The sequence below is a fragment of the Salmo salar genome, chromosome 01, assembly GCF_965601325.2.
Source record: "Salmo salar chromosome 01, fSalSal1, whole genome shotgun sequence".
In the NCBI taxonomy this organism is placed as follows: domain Eukaryota; kingdom Metazoa; phylum Chordata; class Actinopteri; order Salmoniformes; family Salmonidae; genus Salmo; species Salmo salar.
Window position 1 is genome coordinate 178,777,038 of NC_138291.1, and position 23,643 is coordinate 178,800,680.

The 23,643-nt window shown below is 41.1% G+C and overlaps 1 protein-coding gene across 2 annotated transcripts; it reads left to right on the plus strand.

Annotated features, from left to right (window-relative positions):
• The first annotated feature begins 1,403 nt into the window (after positions 1–1,403).
• On the plus strand, positions 1,404–21,888 carry LOC106572171 (alpha-N-acetylneuraminate alpha-2,8-sialyltransferase ST8SIA3). Of its 2 annotated transcripts, XM_014146093.3 has the most exons (5): positions 1,404–2,126; positions 4,497–4,559; positions 7,098–7,220; positions 8,041–8,598; positions 15,657–21,888. In XM_014146093.3, the coding sequence occupies exons 1-5, from the start codon at positions 1,963–1,965 to the stop codon at positions 15,937–15,939; spliced, it is 1,191 nt and encodes a 396-aa protein (XP_014001568.1). In that variant the 5' UTR covers positions 1,404–1,962; the 3' UTR covers positions 15,940–21,888. The 2 variants fall into 2 exon arrangements, with proteins under 2 accessions (XP_014001568.1, XP_014001595.1); XM_014146120.3 differs by lacking the exon at positions 4,497–4,559.
• Positions 21,889–23,643: the final 1,755 nt, after the last annotated feature.

Genomic DNA, 23,643 nt, shown 5'->3' on the forward strand with positions numbered 1-23,643 from the left:
GAGAGGGTTGAGGGGAAGAGGAGGGGGTGAGAGGAAGAAGAGAGGGGTGAGAGGAAGAGGAGGGGTGAGAGGAAGAGGAGAGCGGTGAGAGGAAGAGGAGAGCGGTGAGAGGAAGAGGAGAGGGGTGAGGTGAGAGGAAGAGGACCGGGGTGAGAGGAAGAGGAGAGGGTTGAGGGGAAGAGGAGGGGTGAGAGGAAGAAGAGAGTGGTGACAGGAAGAGGAGGGGGTGTGGGGTGGGGTGAGATGAGAAGAAGAGGTCTGGAGCGAGAGGAGGAGGGGGGTGAGGTGACCTCTGGGACTGATAGAAGTGGAAAGGCCATTACAGAGAGAAGGGGCCCCTCTGCTCTACTGTAGCTATCTATACTATCTATACTATAGGAAACAGAGGAACAAACAGGGATGTCTATCTATACTATAGGAAACAGAGGAACAAACAGGGATGTCTATCTATACTATAGGAAACAGTAGAACAAACAGGGCTGTCTATCTATACTATAGGAAACAGAGGAAAAAACAAACAGGGATGTCTATCTATACTATAGGAAACAGAGGAACAAACAGGGATGTCTATCTATACTATAGGAAACAGAGGAACAAACAGGGATGTCTATCTATACTATAGGAAACAGAGGAACAAACAGGGATGTCTATCTATACTATAGGAAACAGAGGAACAAACAGGGATGTCTATCTATACTATAGGAAACAGAGGAACAAACAGGGATGTCTATCTATACTATAGGAAACAGAGGGACAAACAGGGATATCTATCTATACTATAGGAAACAGAGGAACAAACAGGGATGTCTATCTATACTATAGGAAACAGAGGAACAAACAGGGATGTCTATCTATACTATAGGAAACAGAGGAACAAACAGGGATGTCTATCTATACTATAGGAAACAGAGGAACAAACAGGGATGTCTATCTATACTATAGGAAACAGAGGAACAAACAGGGATGTCTATCTATACTATAGGAAACAGAGAAACAAACAGATGGACTCATTGTAAGGAATGCAGTTTAGTGTCATATGGAAAAGCTTTTTACCGTGTGTGTGTGTGTCTGTGTGTTTCAGAGACACAATAAACAATATGACAGAGGCACGGCTGACTTGTCACTGTAGTTCTAATGAACAAACAATCCTCCTGTATAACAACAACTCTGTAACGTACAGTTTACCGTCTCCCTCCTAACGTACCTCGGTGTATCGCTACAATAAACGATCATGACAGACGGCATACATAACATGTTCATATATTGTCACACATGATACCGCTCTGAACGACTTTAACACAATACAGCAAAACAACATGTTTTAGGGTGTATTAAAAAAATTAAAAAGGACTTTTTAGGACAGTCCGCAAATGAATCGCCCTACTTCACATGCTCCCTGACCTATGTTCCTGAGATGAAGATCACAATAGCACGGAACACATCTCTAGGAAGCAGGTTAAAATGTAATGCATGCTGAACAGGACCTAATCTATGCTGGGGTTTGTAAAGCAGCGTGTAGGCTAAATCACCCTTTGAAGATAGTCTAAAGGAAGACTCCGCGTCGACACTGGGACCTAAACGCCGTTGTTTATATGTTTTGATTTCCGCTATAGGTTAGCTGCTCCTTTAAGCATCCGGTACGGTTAATTAAGTAGATTCTAAATACATGCATCTTCCTGGCGACATTATTCGCACCGCATCAATTTTCGCCGCGAGGGAACGGAATGGCACGAGCAGAGGACAGGACCGGTGCACAGGGAGAACGAGAACCGCTCTGAGCCCAGAGATGTACCGTTAAAACAAGAACCAGCTGGCATTTCTCTCTGCCTCTTTACTTATGTAATGTAATATGTCAAGCTAGCGGACCGTGTCCTTTTTCTCTCGAAACGTGTCTCTTCTCCGCTGATAGCGCGACAACAACTGCCCTTGTCGTTGTACCGACGGGGATGTCAACACCGCAAGATGGTCCGCATAGCGAGCGTCCTGGGTTTGATGATGTTCAGTGTCGCTCTGCTCATACTCTCATTGATCAGCTACGTGTCAATAAAAAAAGATTTTCTCTTCATGACACCCAAATATGCAAATTCAGGTGGGCCTCGGATGTATCTGTTCCATGCGGGATTTCGGTAAGTTATGCAAGGTTTCGGTAAGTTATGCAAGGTTTCGTAATATAAATGCGTAGGGTTACTAGTACATGTGGGTATAGCCTACTGAACTGTGCACGATTTGACAGCTACATTATTCGTACGATATAATGTATAACTGTCTTTATTATCATGCACCATGTAAAGGTACATTTTTATTAAGAGAATAGCAGTTTTTTGGGGGGGAGACTGATTCTCAAACCAGAGGTTTCATATTAGGGAGGTTTATGTCGTAGATAGCTAGTAGGCTACACCACAAACCAAAAAAGGCCTGCACTTGTCACAGTAGAAACCAAACGCCTCTGTCTGTTCTCTCATCGTAATCTAAGGTTATATAAATAATCCACACATCCACATTTCCCACGATTATTGATTTAGTGAATTACAGACTGTCCGTTTATTTTTTTTATTTTTTTTATTCACCTGATATCAAGTCGAATCTCAGTCGAATGAATGAATAGCCTAACCTACAACAACAATACTGCCCAACCCCGTCGATTATATAGCATCGTTTAGTCCCCGGGTTCGTCAGGAAGAAGAAGCACAGTTCTGTCTCTTACTGATGTTGGCACCGGCTGGTTTGTATTCTCTAGCTCGAGGGAGCTGTCCTTGGTCCTGATTTACAAGTGGCGGTAGATTCATTTCCACCCTGTAATCATTCCTTCCTTTGTTGCAGGAAGCCAAGGTTATGTGGAGAGGGAGGGAAGGAAGGAGGGAGCCATTTTGCAGCAATGAGAAATTCACTTCAGGGGACATATAACTAGCCATTCCACCCAGTAACCCCCCCTCGCCATATTTTGTTCTATTTTATTCTTGTTTTGATTATAATTAGGCTACTGTGAAGGGAATCCTCAACATCAATGATTTGGCTACAGTTACTGCATGTACAGTACAAGCCTACTCATTCAAAGGTTTTTATTAATTTGGACTATTTTCTACATTGTATAATAATAGCAAAGACATCAACACTATGAAATAACACATATGGAATCATGTAGTAACAAACCAAAAAGTTTTAAACAAATATTTTAGATTCTTCAAAGTAGCCACCCTTTGCCTTGATGACAGCTTTGCACACGCTTGGAATTCTCAACCAGCTTAATCTGGAATGCTTTTCCAACAGTCTTGAATGAGTTCCCACATATGCTGAGAACTTGTTAGCTGCTTTTCTTTCACTCTGCCATCCAACTCATCCCAAACAATCTCAATTGGGTTGAGGTTGGGTGAATGTGGAGGCCAGGTCATCTGATGCAGCACTCCATCACTCTACTTCTTGGTCAAATAGCCCTTACACAGCCTGGAGGTGTGTTGGGTCATTGTCCTGTTGAAAAATAAATGACAGTCCCACTGAGCGCAAACCAGATGGGATGCCATATCGCTGCAGAAAGGTCTAATGTCCATTGCTTGTGTTTCTTGGCCCAAGCAAGTCTCTTCTTATTATTGGTGTCCTTTAGTAGTGGTTTCTTTGCAGCAACTCAATCATGAAGGACTGATTCACGCAGTCTCCTCTGAACAGTTGATGTTGAGATGTCTGTTACTTGAACTCTGTGAAACATTTATTTGGGCCGTAATTTCTGAGGCTGTGGGGATCCTCATGAGAGCCAGTTTCATCATAGCGCTTGATGGTTTTTGTGACTGCACTTGAAGATACTTTCAAAGTATTTGAAATGTTCCGGATTGACTGACCTTCATGTCTTAAAGTAATGATGGACTGTCGTTTCTCTTTGCTTATTTGTGCTGTTCTTGCCATAATATGGACTTGGTCTTTTACCAATTAGGGATATCTTCTGGACACCACCCCTACCTTGTCACAACACAACTATTTGGCTCAAATGCATTAAGAAGGAAATAAATTCCACAAATTAACTTTTAACAAGGCACACCTGTTAATTGAAATGCATTCCAGGTGACTACCTCATGAAGCTGGTTGAGAGAATGCCAAGAGTGTGCAAAGCTGTCATCAAGGAAAAGGGTGGCTAATTTGAAGAATCTCAAATATAAAATATATTTTGATTTGTTTAACACTTTTTTGGTTACTACATGATTCCATACGTGTTATTTCATAGTGTTGATGTCTTCACTATTATTCTACAATGTAGAAAATAGTACAAATAAAGAAAAACCCTTGAATGAGTAGGTGTGTCCAAACTTTTGACTGGTACTGTATATATGAATAAATTATATGGGACGCGTCCCAAATGGCATTCTATTCCCTACATAGTGTACTACTATTGACCCGATCCTTATAGGGAATATGGTTCCATTTGGAACACACCCACACTGTGTTTTTAAAAGTACTCCACCCCCCACAATCATAACATCGTCATAACACTCTATGTTTTATCCCAACAGCCACGGTCCAATCCCTTCACAAGTACGATACCATCAGGACGTCATGCAACCAATTGACATCAGGTGGCTTAATGGTTCAAAAAAGTTCATTATAGACTGCCAGTGTAGGCTACACCGTGTGTGCCCCCCCCAACTGGCACCCTATTCCCTATATAGTGCACTACTTTTGACCAGAGCCCCCATAGGGAATAGGGTGCAAGTTGGGACACAACCAGGCAGTGCATGATGCTATCCTCCCGTAAAACTAATAATGGCAGTGCTTGCTAGCTAACTAGCCTACATGCTAATGCTATTGCTAGCCTTGTTTACCTGTCAACAGGTCAGTTAGAGGAGCAGACAGGCATCATACCCTTTTCACAATACTGACCCAGACCAAGCCGTGCTGTACTGGGCAAGCCAGCACAGTACGGTTTCGAGTCAGCACCATTGTGTGAATCTGGTAATAATGTCCCATTGCATGAGTCTAATAATAACACCGCAATGAAATAGAATGACGGCTAGCTACCGCTTTAAAATGGGAAACATAACAATGGCACTATAGTTCTTTACAGAGCTTGTTAATTACTTTATTAGGAAATAGAGTGACAGGAGTTGTGGAACAAGGAGAGGAAGCGGGTGGAGGGGAGTGATGAGGGTGGAGGAGAGGAGGGGAGGGTGGAGGAGAGGAGAGGAGGGTGGAGGAGAGGAGGGGAGGGGAGGGTGGAGGAGAGGAAAGGAGGGTGGAGGAGAGGAGAGGAGGGTGGAGGAGAGGAGGGTGGAGGAGAGGAGAGGAGGGTGGAGGAGAGGAGAGGAGGGTGGAGGAGAGGAGGGTGGAGGAGAGGAGGGTGGAGCTTGTTAATTACTTTATTAGGAAATAGAGTGACAGGAATTGTGGAACAAGGAGAGGAAGCGGGTGGAGGGGAGTGATGAGGGTGGAGGAGAGGAGGGGAGGGTGGAGGAGAGGAGAGGAGGGTGGAGGAGAGGAGGGGAGGGTGGAGGAGAGGAGAGGAGGGGAGGGTGGAGGAGAGGAGAGGAGGGTGGAGGAGAGGAGAGGAGGGTGGAGGAGAGGAGAGGAGGGTGGAGGAGAGGGTAGAGGAGAAGAGAGGAGGGTGGAGGAGAGGAGAGGAGGGTGGAGGAGAGGAGGGTGGAGGAGAGGAGAGGAGGGTGGAGGAGAGGAGAGGAGGGTGGAGGAGAGGAGAGGAGGGTGGAGGAGAGGAGGGTGGAGGAGAGGAGAGGAGGGTAGAGGAGAGGAGACTAGAGAAGAGGAGGATGGTGTAGGCTTGAAAACCCAACCCTAGGCAACAATGATTAGGATCTGGTTTCAGTTATGGACTCTTTAGAGAAACTACGGCTCTACTTTATCCACTTAAAATAAAATATAAAATAGTAGCTTGCAAGATTTTTAATGAGTGCATTTCGCAATTGGCCATTTTGGATCAACTAACTTCACTAAAACAGGCGGTAGGTAGCCTAGTGGTTAGAGGGTAGAGGCGGTAGGTAGCCTAGTGGTTAGAGCGTGGAGGCGGTAGGTAGCCTAGTGGTTAGAAAGTAGAGGCGGTAGGTAGCCTAGTGGTTAGAGCGTTGGGCCAGTAACCGAAAGGTTGCTAGATCGAAGCCCCGAGCTGGTTGTTCAAATCTGTCGTTCTGCCCCTGAACAAGGCAGTTAACCCACTGTTCCTAGGCCGTCATTGTAAATAAGAATTTGTTCTTAACTGACTTGCCTAGTTAAATAAAGGATTAAAAAAAAAACACTGCAAAGTTTTTGCCTGCAAACATTGGTTTTGAATTGCAACATTCTGGCAGTTCTGCCTCGTCATTTGTTGAAGACAGACAACAATTTTTTTTCCCTTATATATTTTTTCTTTCCCTTATTCGAAGTTGCCAAAAGAGTCTGTCATTGAAACTAGAACCTTGTCACTGTTGCCTAGGAGGGTGGAGGAGAGGAGAGGAGAGGAGGGTGGAGGAGAGGAGGGTGGAGGAGAGGAGGGTGGAGGAGAGGAGGAGAGGAGAGGAGGGTGGAGGAGAGGAGGGTGGAGGAGAGGAGGAGAGGAGAGGAGAGGAGGGTGGAGGAGAGGAGGGTGGAGGAGAGGAGAGGAGGGTGGAGGAGAGGAGAGGAGGGTGGAGGAGAGGAGGGTGGAGGAGAGGAGGGTGGAGGAGAGGAGAGGAGGGTGGAGGAGAGGAGGGTGGAGGAGAGGAGGGTGGAGGAGAGGAGAGGAGGGTGTAGGAGGGTGGAGGAGAGGAGAGGAGGGTGGAGGAGGGTGGAGGAGAGGAGGGTGGAGGAGAGGGTGTTGGACGCTAATCAGGCCCTGCTTCTACCAGCTTCCTGCCTATCAGTAACATCAGAACCAACTGGGTTGGCCTCCCTTCCCTCTCTAATGGACACAACACACTGTTTCTGTGGTTGTCTCTGTCAAAAAAAAGGAGGTTGGTTCTTCTTACACTTAATAAACAAACTACAGAATATTCCTTTTTGCAAAACAGAAAAACAAATATTCCTTTCGCCAATTTTGTTTTTCTGTCTTGGAGTTGCAAGTAGCATGGGAAAAATAGACAATTTACGGATAGACACTTCCATTTTGGTCCAAGCCTTCTCTAGTGTGTATCAATGTCTCCGTACAACAGGTCTCAGCTGGCTATGAAGTACCTGGACCCGGCTTTCACCCCTCTGACCAAGGCCCTGAACGAGGGCCTGCAGGAGAACGCCTCCAAATGGCGCTATAACAGAACAGCGTTCACAGAACAGAGGTGAAGTAGCCCTATAGGATACATCTGGGTGCTGTAAAACCAGTTGTTATTGTACACATTCAGGTTGTACCCTCACCGTTTCAAAACGCTTTGTGCCTAATGAACATGACCCAGACCAGGCATAGTCTCCGGTTACAGCCTTGAAGAGTCAAATATTAGCAGCTGGTTTGGTTCTGATTTTGGTGCCAAGATTATTTAAACCAGATACTAAGCTGGGTTCAAATGCATGAGTATTCAAGTATTTGTATTTTAAATACTTATTTTCTGTGTATTTGAGTGTTTTCAAATAATGTAGCTGAATCCCCCATCGTATTTTGGGTACTTGAAAGTATTTTCAAATAATACTAGGCTATTTGAAACTATTTTCCATATACATTTCAAATACCCTTAGGGCCAAACAGACCTGGGTTCAAATTCATGGAGTATTTAAATATTTGTATTTGAAAAAACACTCTGTGTATTTGCGTATTTTCAAATACATGCCAATACTTGCCAAATGTATTTCCAAATACATTCTAATATTTTTTTTCCAAATACTTCGAAATGTGAAAGTAATTTAAATACTTAAAATAGTATTTGAACCCAGGTCTGCTAATTTATGGGGTGTATATTTACAATATTTACAATAAGTGTGCATCCCATTTGGCACCCTATTCCCTATATAGTGCAGTACTTTTGACCAGAGCCCTATAGAACACTATTCCCTATATAGTGCACTACTTTTGACCAGGGCCCTATCGGCCTTGAATAGGAAATAGGGTTCCATTTGGAATTCAGCCTAACATTTCCCCCCCCTATCTGATCTCCCCATCTCTTCAAGAAAAGAGATCTCTCATCACATCGACATCGCCCACAACTTCACCCTGACCCGGAGCAGCGTGCGCGTGGGTCAGCTGATGCACTACGACTACTCCAGCCACAAGTACGTCTTCTCTATCGGTGAGAACTTCAAGTCCCTGCTTCCCGAGGCCTCCCCCATCGTCAACAAGCACTACAATGTGTGTGCCGTGGTGGGGAACAGCGGCATCCTCACAGGGAGTCGCTGCGGCCCCGAGATCGAGAAGTTTGACTTCGTCTTCCGCTGCAACTTCGCTCCCACCGAGATCTTCCGCCGGGACGTGGGGCGGAGGACGAACCTCACGACCTTTAACCCCAGCATCCTGGAGAAGTACTACAACAACCTGCTGACCATCCAAGACAGGAACAACTTCTTCCTGAGTCTGAAGAAGCTGGACAGGGCCATACTCTGGATCCCTGCCTTCTTCTTCCACACCTCGGCCACGGTGACCAGGACCCTGGTCGACTTCTTTGTGGAGCACAGAGGACAGCTGAAGGTTCAGCTGGCGTGGCCTGGCAACATCATGCAGTACGTCAACAGGTAACACTGGACACACCTGACTGATTGATTGATTGATTTATGGTTAATTTATTGATTGATTGGTTGATGATGTTATTGTCCTTCAAGAGGAAAAATGTTTCCACTGCTCAGAAGTTACATAGAATCACAACTGGACACACCCAAAATAGTATTGGACAGAGAGATCTGTCTGTGAACGGGTCTGAAACAGAGAGGGAGATCTGTCTGTGAACGGGTCTGAAACAGAGAGGGAGATCTGTCTGTGAACGGGTCTGAAACAGAGAGGGAGATCTGTCTGTGAATGGGTCTGAAACAGAGAGGGAGATCTGTCTGTGAATGGGTCTGAAACAGAGAGGGAGATCTGTCTGTGAACGGGTCTGAAACAGAGAGGGAGATCTGTCTGTGAATGGGTCTGAAACAGAGAGGGAGATCTGTCTGTGAACGGGTCTGAAACAGAGAGGGAGATCTGTCTGTGAACTAGTCTGAGTTTAATTTCAGAAGAGACTGGGGATGCGTCCCAGATGGTACCCTATTCCCTACGTAGTGCACTACTTTTGACCAGAGCCCTACGTGCCGTTGTCGAAAGTAGTGCACTACGTGGGGAATGGGGTGCCATTTGGGACATGGACTGGTTGTGCTGTAATCTCCCTCAATCCCATTAAAGTAACCTGCTCGGACAGGATTGCTCCGTTTAAGAAGCTCAGTCTGCCTTAAAACACCTGAACTGTCTGTTGTGCCCATTGATAAGGGACCAGTTGTATTTTCCTTCCAGTAGGGAATGTGATAAAGCATCAACGGTTTAAATTACTTTTCTACTTAATACTGGAGCAATTACAGATAAACACACAAACACACATAAACACACACACACACATTAACACACACACACATATAAACACACATAAACACACATAAACACATATAACACACAGAAACACACACATAAACACACACACACATTAAGACACACACACATATAAACACACTTAAACACACATAAACACACACACACATAAACACACATAAAGACACACAAAAACACACAAACACACACACACACATTAAGACACACACACACATAAAGACACACATAAACACATATAACACACATAAACACACATAAACACACACACATAAAGACACACATAAACACATATAACACACATAAACACACATAAACACACACACACGTTGTCATGGCTTCACCGATGTTATCGCCCCGCCCTGTTTTCCTAACCATCCTATTACCATGCCTCCTCCTCCTCCTCCCCATTCTAACAGTATCCATTCTAACAGTATCCATTCTAACAGTACCCATTCTAACAGTACCCATTCTAACAGTACCCATTCTAACAGTACCCATTCTAACAGTATCCATTCTAACAGTACCCATTCTAACAGTATCCATTCTAACAGTATCCATTCTAACAGTAACCATTCTAACAGTATCCATTCTAACAGTACCCATTCTAACAGTACCCATTCTAACAGTATCCATCTAACAGTATCCATTCTAACAGTATCCATTCTAACAGTACCCATTCTACCCACATTCTAACAGTATCCATTCTAACAATACCCATTCTAACAGTACCCATTCTAACAGTATCCATTCTAACAGTATCCATTCTAACAGTATCCATTCTAACAGTACCCATTCTACCCACATTCTAACAGTATCCATTCTAACAGTACCCATTCTAACAGTACCCATTCTAACAGAATCCATTCTAACAGTATCCATTCTAACAGTACCCATTCTAACAGTAACCATTCTAACAGTATCCATTCTAACAGTATCCATTCTAACAGTACCCATTCTAACAGTATCCATTCTAACAGTACCCATTCTAACAGTATCCATTCTACCCACATTCTAACAGTATCCATTCTAACAGTATCCATTCTAACAGTATCCATTCTACCCACATTCTAACAGTATCCATTCTAACAGTACCCATTCTAACAGTACCCATTCTAACAGTACCCATTCTAACAGTATCCATTCTACCCACATTCTAACAGTATCCATTCTAACAGTACCCATTCTACCCACATTCTAACAGTATCCATTCTAACAGTATCCATTCTAACAGTATCCATTCTAACAGTATCCATTCTAACAGTACCCATTCTAACAGTATCCATTCTAACAGTATCCATCTAACAGTATCCATTCTACCCACATTCTAACAGTATCCATTCTAACAGTATCCATTCTAACAGTATCCATTCTAACAGTACCCATTCTAACAGTATCCATTCTACCCACATTCTAACAGTATCTATTCTAACAGTACCCATTCTAACAGTATCCATTCTAACAGTACCCATTCTAACAGTATCCATTCTAGCAGTATCCATTCTAACAGTATCCATTCTAACAGTATCCATTCTAACAGTATCCATTCTAACAGTACCCATTCTAACAGTACCCATTCTAACAGTATCCATTCTAACAGTATCCATTCTAACAGTACCCATTCTACCCACATTCTAACAGTATCCATTCTAACAGTACCCATTCTAACAGTACCCATTCTAACAGTATCCATTCTATCAGTACCCATTCTAACAGTATCCATTCTAACAGTATCCATTCTAACAGTACCCATTCTAACAGTACCCATTCTAACAGTATCCATTCTAACAGTATCCATTCTAACAGTATCCATTCTAACAGTACCCATTCTACCCACATTCTAACAGTATCCATTCTAACAGTACCCATTCTAACAGTACCCATTCTAACAGTATCCATTCTAACAGTATCCATTCTAACAGTACCCATTCTAACAGTATCCATTCTAACAGTACCCATTCTAACAGTATCCATTCTAACAGTATCCATTCTAACAGTATCCATTCTAACAGTACCCATTCTAACAGTATCCATTCTAACAGTATCCATTCTAACAGCATCCATTCTAACAGTATCCATTCTAACAGTACCCATTCTAACAGTATCCATTCTAACAGTACCCATTCTAACAGTATCCATTCTAACAGTACCCATTCTAACAGTATCCATTCTACCCACATTCTAACAGTATCCATTCTAACAGTATCCATTCTAACAGTATCCATTCTACCCACATTCTAACAGTATCCATTCTAACAGTACCCATTCTAACAGTACCCATTCTAACAGTACCCATTCTAACAGTATCCATTCTACCCACATTCTAACAGTATCCATTCTAACAGTACCCATTCTACCCACATTCTAACAGTATCCATTCTAACAGTATCCATTCTAACAGTATCCATTCTAACAGTATCCATTCTAACAGTACCCATTCTAACAGTATCAATTCTAACAGTATCCATCTAACAGTATCCATTCTACCCACATTCTAACAGTATCCATTCTAACAGTATCCATTCTAACAGTATCCATTCTACCCACATTCTAACAGTATCTATTCTAACAGTACCCATTCTAACAGTATCCATTCTAACAGTATCCATTCTAACAGTATCCATTCTAACAGTATCCATTCTAACAGTATCCATTCTAACAGTATCCATTCTAACAGTACCCATTCTAACAGTACCCATTCTAACAGTATCCATTCTAACAGTATCCATTCTAACAGTACCCATTCTACCCACATTCTAACAGTATCCATTCTAACAGTACCCATTCTAACAGTCTCCATTCTAACAGCATCCATTCTAACAGTATCCATTCTAACAGTATCCATTCTAACAGTATCCATTCTAACAGTATCCATTCTAACAGTACCCATTCTAACAGTACCCATTCTAACAGTATCCATTCTAACAGTATCCATTCTAACAGTACCCATTCTACCCACATTCTAACAGTATCCATTCTAACAGTACCCATTCTAACAGTACCCATTCTAACAGTATCCATTCAATCAGTACCCATTCTAACAGTATCCATTCTAACAGTATCCATTCTAACAGTACCCATTCTAACAGTACCCATTCTAACAGTATCCATTCTAACAGTATCCATTCTAACAGTATCCATTCTAACAGTACCCATTCTACCCACATTCTAACAGTATCCATTCTAACAGTACCCATTCTAACAGTACCCATTCTAACAGTATCCATTCTAACAGTACCCATTCTAACAGTATCCATTCTAACAGTACCCATTCTAACAGTATCCATTCTAACAGTACCCATTCTAACAGTATCCATTCTAACAGTATCCATTCTAACAGTATCCATTCTAACAGTATCCATTCTAACAGTATCCATTCTAACAGTATCCATTCTAACAGTACCCATTCTAACAGTATCCATTCTAACAGTATCCATTGTAACAGTATCCATTCTAACAGTATCCATTCTAACAGTAACCATTCTAACAGTATCCATTCTAACAGTATCCATTCTAACAGTACCCATTCTAACAGTATCCATTCTATCAGTACCCATTCTAACAGTATCCATTCTAACAGTACCCATTCTACCCACATTCTAACAGTATCCATTCTAACAGTACCCATTCTACCCACATTCTAACAGTATCCATTCTAACAGTATCCATTCTAACAGTACCCATTCTGACAGTATCCATTCTAACAGTATCCATTCTAACAGTACCCATTCTACCCACATTCTAACAATATCCATTCTAACAGTACCCATTCTGACAGTAACCATTCTAACAGTATCCATTCTAACAGTACCCATTCTAACAGTACCCATTCTAACAGTATCCATTCTACCCACATTCTAACAGTATCCATTCTAACAGTACCCATTCTAACAGTACCCATTCTAACAGTATCCATTCTAACAGTATCCATTCTAACAGTATCCATTCTACCCACATTCTAACAGTATCCATTCTAACAGTATCCATTCTAACAGTACCCATTCTAACAGTGTCCATTCTAACAGTATCCATTCTAACAGTATCCATTCTAACAGTACCCATTCTAACATTATCCATTCTAACAGTATCCATTCTAACAGTACCCATTCTAACAGTATCCATTCTAACAGTACCCATTCTAACAGTATCCATTCTATCAGTACCCATTCTAGCAGTATCCATTCTAACAGTACCCATTCTACCCACATTCTAACAGTATCCATTCTAACAGTACCCATTCTACCCACATTCTAACAGTATCCATTCTAACAGTACCCATTCTAACAGTATCCATTCTAACAGTATCCATTCTAACAGTACCCATTCTAACAGTAACCATTCTAACAGTATCCATTCTAACAGTACCCATTCTAACAGTACCCATTCTAACAGTACCCATTCTAACAGTACCCATTCTAACAGTATCCATTCTAACAGTATCCATTCTAACAGTATCCATTCTACCCACATTCTAACAGTATCCATTCTAACAGTATCCATTCTAACAGTACCCATTCTAACAGTGTCCATTCTAACAGTATCCATTCTAACAGTATCCATTCTAACAGTACCCATTCTAACATTATCCATTCTAACAGTATCCATTCTAACAGTACCCATTCTAACAGTATCCATTCTAACAGTACCCATTCTAACAGTATCCATTCTACCCACATTCTAACAGTATCCATTCTAACAGTACCCATTCTAACAGTACCCATTCTAACAGTATCCATTCTAACAGTATCCATTCTAACAGTACCCATTCTAACAGTACCCATTCTAACAGTATCCATTCTAACAGTATCCATTCTAACAGTATCCATTCTAACAGTACCCATTCTAACAGTATCCATTCTAACAGTATCCATTCTAACAGTATCCATTCTAACTGTACCCATTCTAACAGTATCCATTCTAACAGTATCCATTCTACCAGTATCCATTCTAACAGTACCCATTCTAACAGTATCCATTCTAACAGTATCCATTCTACCAGTATCCATTCTAACAGTACCCATTCTAACAGTATCCATTCTAACAGTATCCATTCTAACAGTATCCATTCTAACAGTATCCATTCTACCCACATTCTAACAGTATCCATTCTAACAGTATCCATTCTAACAGTACCCATTCTAACAGTATCCATTCTAACAGTATCCATTCTAACAGTATCCATTCTAACAGTACCCATTCTAACAGTATCCATTCTAACAGTATCCATTCTAACAGTATCCATTCTAACAGTACCCATTCTACCCACATTCTAACAGTATCCATTCTAACAGTACCCATTCTAACAGTACCCATTCTAACAGTATCCATTCTACCCACATTCTAACAGTATCCATTCTAACAGTACCCATTCTAACAGTACCCATTCTAACAGTATCCATTCTAACAGTATCCATTCTAACAGATTCCATTCTAACAGTATCCATTCTAACAGTACCCATTCTAACAGTATCCATTCTAACAGTATCCATTCTAACAGTATCCATTCTAACAGTACCCATTCTAACAATATCCATTCTAAGAGTATCCATTCTAACAGTATCCATTCTAACAGTATCCATTCTAACAGTATCCATTCTTCCCACATTCTAACAGTACCCATTCTAACAGTATCCATTCTAACAGTACCCATTCTAACAGTACCCATTCTAACAGTATCCATTCTAACAGTATCCATTCTAACAGTACCCATTCTAACAGTATCCATTCTAACAGTATCCATTCTAACATTATCCATTCTAACAGTATCCATTCTACCCACATTCTAACAGTATCCATTCTAACAGTATCCATTCTAACAGTATCCATTCTAACAGTACCCATTCTAACAGTATCCATTCTAACAGTATCCATTCTAACAGTATCCATTCTAACAGTACCCATTCTAACAGTATCCATTCTAACAGTATCCATTCTAACAGTATCCATTCTACCCACATTCTAACAGTATCCATTCTAACAGTATCCATTCTAACAGTATCCATTCTAACAGTACCCATTCTAACAGTACCCATTCTAACAGTATCCATTCTAACAGTATCCATTCTAACAGTACCCATTCTAACAGTATCCATTCTAACAGTATCCATTCTAACAGTACCCATTCTAACAGTATCCATTCTAACAGTACCCATTCTAACAGTATCCATTCTAACAGTGTCCATTCTAACCCTGTCTGTTCTGTTGGTCTGTGCTGCAGATACTGGAAGACCAAGCAGCTGTCACCGAAGCGTCTGAGCACGGGGATCCTCATGTACACTCTGGCCTCTTCCATGTGTGAGGAGATCCACCTGTACGGCTTCTGGCCCTTTGGCTGGGACCCCAACACGGGCAAGGAGCTTCCCTACCACTACTACGACAAGAAGGGTACCAAGTTCACCACCAAGTGGCAGGAGTCCCACCAGCTGCCAGCAGAGTTCAAACTGCTCTATAGGATGCACACAGAGGGACTTATCAAACTGACACTCTCACATTGTGCCTAGACCTGACTGGACTGGACCAAACCAGACTGGACCGGACCGAGCTGGACCTGACTGGACTGGACCGAACCAGACTGGACCAGACTGTCCTGGACCTGACTGGACTGGACCGAACCAGACTGGACTGGACTGTCCAGGACCTGACTGGACTGGCCCGAACCAGACTGGACCATGACCGACCTGGACTGGACCGAACCAGACCGGACCAGACTAGCATGGACTAGATCAGACTAAAAGTTTTCTGGTTAAGAAGGTGCTATACAACCAGATCACAACCAACTGGTCTCTGTTACTGTACAACCAAGTATAAAGGTAACGTCTGTTTTATGACAACATCAATAAATATTTTTGGTTGTTGTCTGGTTGAGATAGACTTATTTTCTGGTTGACTAGAAACAAGGGTTCCAGAAGGGTTCTTCGGCTGTCCCAGTAGGATAACCTTTTTTTTGCTTCCAGGTACCTGAGTTCTACCTGCAACCAAAAAAAGGGTTCTTAAGTGAGTATATTTGGCGCATGTGACAAATAAAGTATGATTTGAGTTTTCCTATGGCGACTGCTGAAGAACCCTTTGGTTATTGAGAACACCTTTTTTTTCTGAGTGTACAACCTGACCATGACGTCATAAAATATGTCTTTGTGATGTCATTGCGACCAACTTTGCCCGCTGCGATGAGTGCGTGAGAGCAATAGGCACTAGCGCCTGTGCTATCTGATCCGAGATGGCTGCCCAAGATGGCTGCCCAAGATGGCTGCCATGTTGCTGCCTGCTAGTGCTATGCTTTGATACAGATAAACTACAGCAGATATACTACAGCAGATATACTACAGCAGATATACTACAGCAGATAAACTAAAACAGATAAACTACAGCAGATAAACTACAACAGATAAACTACAAGACAGTAATATCAGCCTATATCTTTATAACCTGAGCTCATCATTCTTTATCAGAGCTGTGGTTAACTTATGGCACAATAGAAACAACAGAAATAGAAACTACAGAAATTCCTGTGTTTATGTTATACATGTGCTGGTGCAAGCTGGTTATATTTATACAAAATTATTATGTTGATTATTCTGGGGGGTTTTTTCTCAGAAGATATCTATCCTGAAATAGAACTACACAGATATCTATCCTGAAATAGAACTACACAGATATCTATCCTGAAATAGAACTACACAGATATCTATCCTGAAATAGAACTATACAGATATCTATCCTGAAATAGAACTATACAGATATCTATCCTGAAATAGAACTACACAGATATCTATCCTGAAATAGAACTACACAGATATCTATCCTGAAATAGAACTATACAGATATCTATCCTGAAATAGAACTACACAGATATCTATCCTGAAATAGAACTACACAGATATCTATCCTGAAATAGAACTACACAGATATCTATCCTGAAATAGAACTACACGGATATCTATCCTGAAATAGAACTATACAGATATCAATCCTGAAATAGAACTACACAGATATCTATCCTGAAATAGAACTACACAGATATCTATCCTGAAATAGAATTACACAGATATCTATCCTGAAATAGAACTACACAGATATCTATCCTGAAATAGAACTACACAGATATCTATCCTGAAATAGAACTACACGGATATCTATCCTGAAATAGAACTATACAGATATCTATCCTGAAATAGAACTACACTGATATCTATCCTGAAATAGAACTACACAGATATCTATCCTGAAATAGAACTATACAGATATCTATCCTGAAATAGAACTACACTGATATCTATCCTGAAATAGAACTACACAGATATCTATCCTGAAATAGAACTACACAGATATCTATCCTGAAATAGAACTACACAGATATCTATCCTGAAATAGAACTACACAGATATCTATCCTGAAATAGAACTATACAGATATCTATCCTGAAATAGAACTACACAGATATCTATCCTGAAATAGAACTACACAGATATCTATCCTGAAATAGAACTACACAGATATCTATCCTGAAATAGAACTACACAGATATCTATCCTGAAATAGAACTATACAGATATCTAACTTCTACAACGGGGATTCCCATTCAAGTCAATGGGTCTGTGATGGGATTTATATCTGTATCCATGCTCGTTCAAGGGCTCTGTGTATGTAGTGTCTTGGTGGGAAGGATTGGGAATGTGGTCTTCTGTTTTGAGATGGATTGAGGATGGGTTTTTCTGTTTTGAGATGGATTGAGGATGGGTTTTTCTGTTTTGAGATGGATTGGGCTGGTTAATGTGGCATAACCAGGCTGGGATGGTGTGGGGTGAGACGGTAATACCACAACTGGTTCTAATAGGATACTGTGTACTGTTCATTCAAATTCTGAGTTATTATTATATACAAATGAGACTAACTAATTGTTGTTGAACAAACACAACTATTTTTGTAATCTTAACTAATTTCAAATAGCTATTTTTCTCCTGGTCTTACAAAGTTTACGTGGCATTTGTTTGTCCTTGTTGAAAGTTAACTTGCTCCTTATCTGTGGATGACTTATTAAATGAATAATCAGATATTGTATGTATATTGATATACTTTACATATCTATGATACTTGTTTATTTCAATATATCGATATGTCAACCTGAAATAATGACATAGATATTAATGATGTAACGAATTATCAAATTTTATTGGAGGATATTGGGCAGGATGTTATTTTCTTGTTTTGTATTGTTGTTTCCTCGATGCCAATGATGATTTTTTTTATTGTTTTTCTAATTATCACGTTACCATTTTTAATTATGACATAATTTACTCTTTGACTTGCTTACAGATGAATCAATTCTTACAGCCTTGGAATAATGCTGTTAATATTTACCAGCCTGGGAATGTTTTCTGTTAATACTCAAAGCTCCTGCAAAGCCACAGCAAATAGCACATAGCTACAACACATTTGATATATCCTGAGAAACATAGAGGCATTTACATATTTTTTTTTTTAAACTTTATTTAAACTAGGCAAGTCAGTTAAGAACGAATTCTTATTTACAATGACGGCCTACCGGGGGACAGTGGGTTAAACTGCCTTGTTCGGGGGGCAGAACGACAGATTTTTACCTTGTCAGCTCGGGGATTTGATCTAGCAAACCTTTCGGTTACTAGCCCAACGCTTTAACCACTAGGCTAACTTAAGGAGGAATCGTTGAAGAATTGTAATTTTATAAGGAAAATTGCTAGCATCATCTATAAATTGGATGTATGTCAACAACATGGTTACTGTAATGTCATCTTATTGTACACCAAAGACTACAGAGATTAGATTTATTGCAAAACAGCCTTATTAGCAAGCTAATAGAAACTCCGTCAGAGCAGCTTGGGAACTCTTATATAGCTACAATGCTACAATGTAGCTACAAAATAATTTTATATTTGAACCAAGAACAAGAGTCATAGCCTCTGAAATGAATGAAAAATAATTATTATGTAAAGTATTTCAAGTATAATTAAGTATAATAAAAGTATTATTATGTAAAGTATTTCAAGTATAATAAAGTATAATAAAAGTAGTATTATGTATCCATAGAACCAGACTACTACAGAACAGTAAAGGTACTGGTCCAGACTACTACAGTACAGTAAAGGTACTGGTCCAGACTACTACAGAACAGTAAAGGTACTGGTCCAGACTACTACAGAACAGTAAAGGTACTGGTCCAGACTAGACAGGCTCAGACAAGGTCAGACAGGACAGACAGGCTCAGGACAGGCTAGACAGGTCAGACAGGCTCAGACAGGCTAGACAGGTCAGACAGGCTCAGACAGGCTAGACAGGTCAGACAGGCTCAGACAGGCTAGACAGGTCAGACAGGCTCAGACAGGCTAGACAGGTCAGACAGGCTCAGACAGGCTAGACAGGTCAGACAGGCTCAGACAGGCTAGACAGGTCAGACAGGCTCAGACAGGCTAGACAGGTCAGACAGGCTCAGACAGGCTAGACAGGTCAGACAGGCTCAGGGCAGGCTAGACAGGTCAGACAGGCTCAGACAGGCTAGACAGGTCAGACAGGCTCAGGGCAGGCTAGACAGGTCAGACAGGCTCAGACAGGCTAGACGGGTCAGACAGGCTCAAACAAGCTCAGTATCGTTTGAAATTTACCTCACACATACAATACAGAGCATAACATAAGCAAGGCCCCCCCCTCTCTCTCTCTCTCTCTCTCTCTCTCTCTCTCTCCCTCTCTCTCTCTCTCTCTCTCTCTCTCCTCTCTCTCTCTCTCTCTCTCTCTCTCTCTCTCTCTCTCTCTCTCAAAATTCTAATTCAAATTCAAGCTGCTTTATTGCCGTGGAAAACATTGCGTCAATATTGCCAAAGCAACAATGTAAACAATATGCATTGTAATAAATGTATGAATAATAATAATATAAAACTCTCTCTCTCTCTCTCTCTCTCTCTCTCTCTCTCTCTCTCTCTCTCCTCTCTCTCTGTCTCTCTGTCTCTCTCTCTCTCTCTCTCTCTCTCTCTCTCTCTCTCTCTCTCTCTCTCTCTCTCTCTCTCTCTCTCTCTCTCTCTCTCTCTCTCTCTCTCTCTCTCTCTCTCTCTCTCTCTCTCTCTCTCTCTCTCTCTCTCTCTCTCTCTCTCTCTCTCTCTCTCTCTCTCTCTCTCTCTCTCTCTCTCTCTCGCTCTCTCACATTCTCTCTCTTTTCTCTCTTTTCTCTTTCTCCTTCTCTCCTCTCTCTCCCTACTTCTCTCCTTTCTCTCTCTCTCTCTGACTCTCTCTCTCCTTTCGATCTCTTCTCTCTCTCTCTGTCTCTCTCTCTCTCCTTTCGATCTCTTCTCTCTCTCTCTCTCTCCTCTCTCTCTCTCTCTCTGTCTGTTTATTCACCACCTCTGACTCTCACCACATGGCTCCTGTCCACAGTCCAATACACACAATCATTAAAGGCTGCTTCATTGACTTTCCTTTGGAATCAATTATTTGTATTCCGTCTGTCTTCCAGCCCTTGACTGAAGAGCTTTTAGGCTTTCCAAAGCTCACGGGTTATGAAGTCCTTCTTTTCTACTCTCTCATCTTCTTCTATGGTTGTCTGCAATGACCCTTTATTTTCCTCCCTGAAAGGAAATGGATCAGGCCTATATCATACAGCAAAAGGCCTCTATGGAAATCCCATATGAGTGCTGTTGGTGTTGTCATCACATGTTAGATCAATTAGCTGCTTTTCCTGGTTTATGCTCAAACCCATGTGACCAGTTTATTTTACAAGGGGTTCATGAACTTTACTACAAGCCAATGTTTGTATATTTCTCCCTGTTACTCGAGAATGATAGCACTTGATGACTTTGACAGTCATAGATTGTAAAATCATGTGTGTGTGTGTGTGTGTGTGTGTGTGTGTGTGTGTGTGTGTGTGTGTGTGTGTGTGTGTGTGTGTGTGTGTGTGTGTGTGTGTGTGTGTGTGTGTGTGTGTGTGTGTGTGTGTGTGTGTGTGTGTGTGTGTGTGTGTGTGTATCATTGAAATGTTTCTCAGTGTCTTACTAAAGTACATCTCAGTCACAACATTTCCCCTTTTGTGATCAGTTTCCAGGTCTGTTTCAATATTTGATTAAATTAGAGTTCCTTTATTATTTTTTTGAACAAAACGATGTGTGCATATCATTGTGTTTGGATGTTTGAATGAACATATGACTTGGTGACGGAGGTATACAATGATTTACGTGTATGTTTATGACTCCTTTAACGCTATAGGATACAGAGGAATCACAACCTAGCCTATAGAAACAACTGAATGATCATATACCGGATGTGATTGGTCTGATGATGTGTCCGTCAGGAAAAGGCATCCTCCTGTCCTCCAGTCTTGTGAATGTAAAAACACACCGTTGTGATTCTTGTGTCTCACACCAGGAATATTCTGGTGCAGAGTACTGCGACAAATACATTTCAAGTTTATCAATAAAAGTGTCATTTATTTACATGTGTCGTGTCTTTGGAATCATTAAAACTGAAGATGTATTTATCAAATAACTCTCTGTAATTATTATTACGCGATTAAACTGATTTATCGTGTAACTGTAATTAACTAGGAAGTCGGGGCACCAAGGAAAATATTCAGATTACAAAGTTATAATTTTCCTAATATAACTCTTCAGATATTTTAATATCTGATCAATTAGTCTTCGAATTAATGAATTATTATTTACCTCACGTTAGTCTCATTCCAAACGTCGTAAATTGTTGGTTATCTGCACGAACTCAGTCATCCATACATCAATTGTCTTAAAATCATTTATTTACTAACTAAGTAATTCACAGAAATGCATAACAAACAGTAGATATGTTTACAAGGAAATGATAGGAGAATGTGCCCTAGTGGGCTAAACCGGCATGGCGGCTTGTTAGACAAAAGGGGAGTGGGGGTCAGCTGAGAAGGCACTACTATAATTATAACAATTGAAATACTAATCCTTTGCACATGAACGCTCACTCATTCGGGAACAATTGCAATCAATATATATATTTACGCTCAGTGTGTCATCGGGATCTCTGTTGAAAAGTTTGTTTCTGTTGGAGAGTCTGTCCGCCCTCTCTCTCTCTCTCTGTCGTGGTTTGGATGGATAGTTCAGAGTGACATTCATTCATGCCGTTATAGAATAGATGTTTTCGGCGGTTGTCGGTCTTCGCGTTCAATGATACTGAATTCCTACCTGCAGACTAGTAATTAATATCAAAGACTTGTTCGTATTCTAAGAGTTTAACCACGTGGTATGGTTAAAAGTTCAGCAAGAGAAATGCATGGTCTGCAACCTTTAGCCATCTCGTAATTAAGGTAAGCTCGGTCTCCTCTCAAACCTTGGCCCTCTCGTAATTGAGGTAAGCTCGGTCTCCTCTCAAACCTTGGCCTTCTCGTTATCGAGGTAAACTCGGTCTGGTGATAGAAAACCTAGGTGGGGGTTTTATTCGGAAGAGCAGAAAAGGGCCTGTCCCATGACGCCAGACCATAAATGTGCTCATGGGCGGTCCTCTGATTTAGATAAACTCCAAAGGGAATTGGAGTTCCCTTCATTAAACAGTCCAAAATCACATTACACAATTTCACAAACAGTTCCATCCTTATTCATTCATTTTATACAACAATTAGATGTAAGTCTCATAGCTGAGGCTATTGTATAAACAGAGTTATGGTAATGTGGCCGTATTGTCTCTCATGAGTTTCACAAAATTGTACCAAATGGACCAGTTCATAGCTGGATTCTTCACCGATCTTTTATACCTTCTCCAGAACATAAATGTCTTTCAGTTCTCCAGTTCTGTGAGGTGGAAGAAATTCCTTTGTTTTCTCTATGAAACTCACTCTCTCTCTCTATACCGTGGCCATGAGGAGAGGGTCTCCTCATAGGAATTTACGACCTCTCTTACAGAGCCTGGTGAAAGGGGTATAGAGAGGGAGAGGGGGATGGTGCTCGCTGTACCCAAAGAGGGAAACGTCATGACATGTGTACACTTGTCTAAGTCTAATAGAAGTTTAATAGAAGTTTAATGATGATTTATGACGTTGGACCCCTCAAATAATCATAATATACTGTACATACAGGAGATATTGTAAATATTAGACTTAGTCTAATAATTTCACAAATATTAGGCAAATGTAGCAATTCAAATGTTAGTAGAAATGGACTCTCTAATGGAAAGTGTTATCATAATATAATTAAATAGAGGGTCCTTTTCAC

Coding starts and splice junctions, on each gene's coding strand:
- LOC106572171 (XM_014146093.3), top strand. CDS start 1,963: ATGGTCCGCATAGCGAGCGTCCTGGGTTTGATGATGTTCAGTGTCGCT. Junction 2,127..4,496: donor CTGTTCCATGCGGGATTTCG/GTAAGTTATGCA, acceptor TTATCCCAACAG/CCACGGTCCAATCCCTTCAC. Junction 4,560..7,097: donor ATGCAACCAATTGACATCAG/GTGGCTTAATGG, acceptor TCCGTACAACAG/GTCTCAGCTGGCTATGAAGT.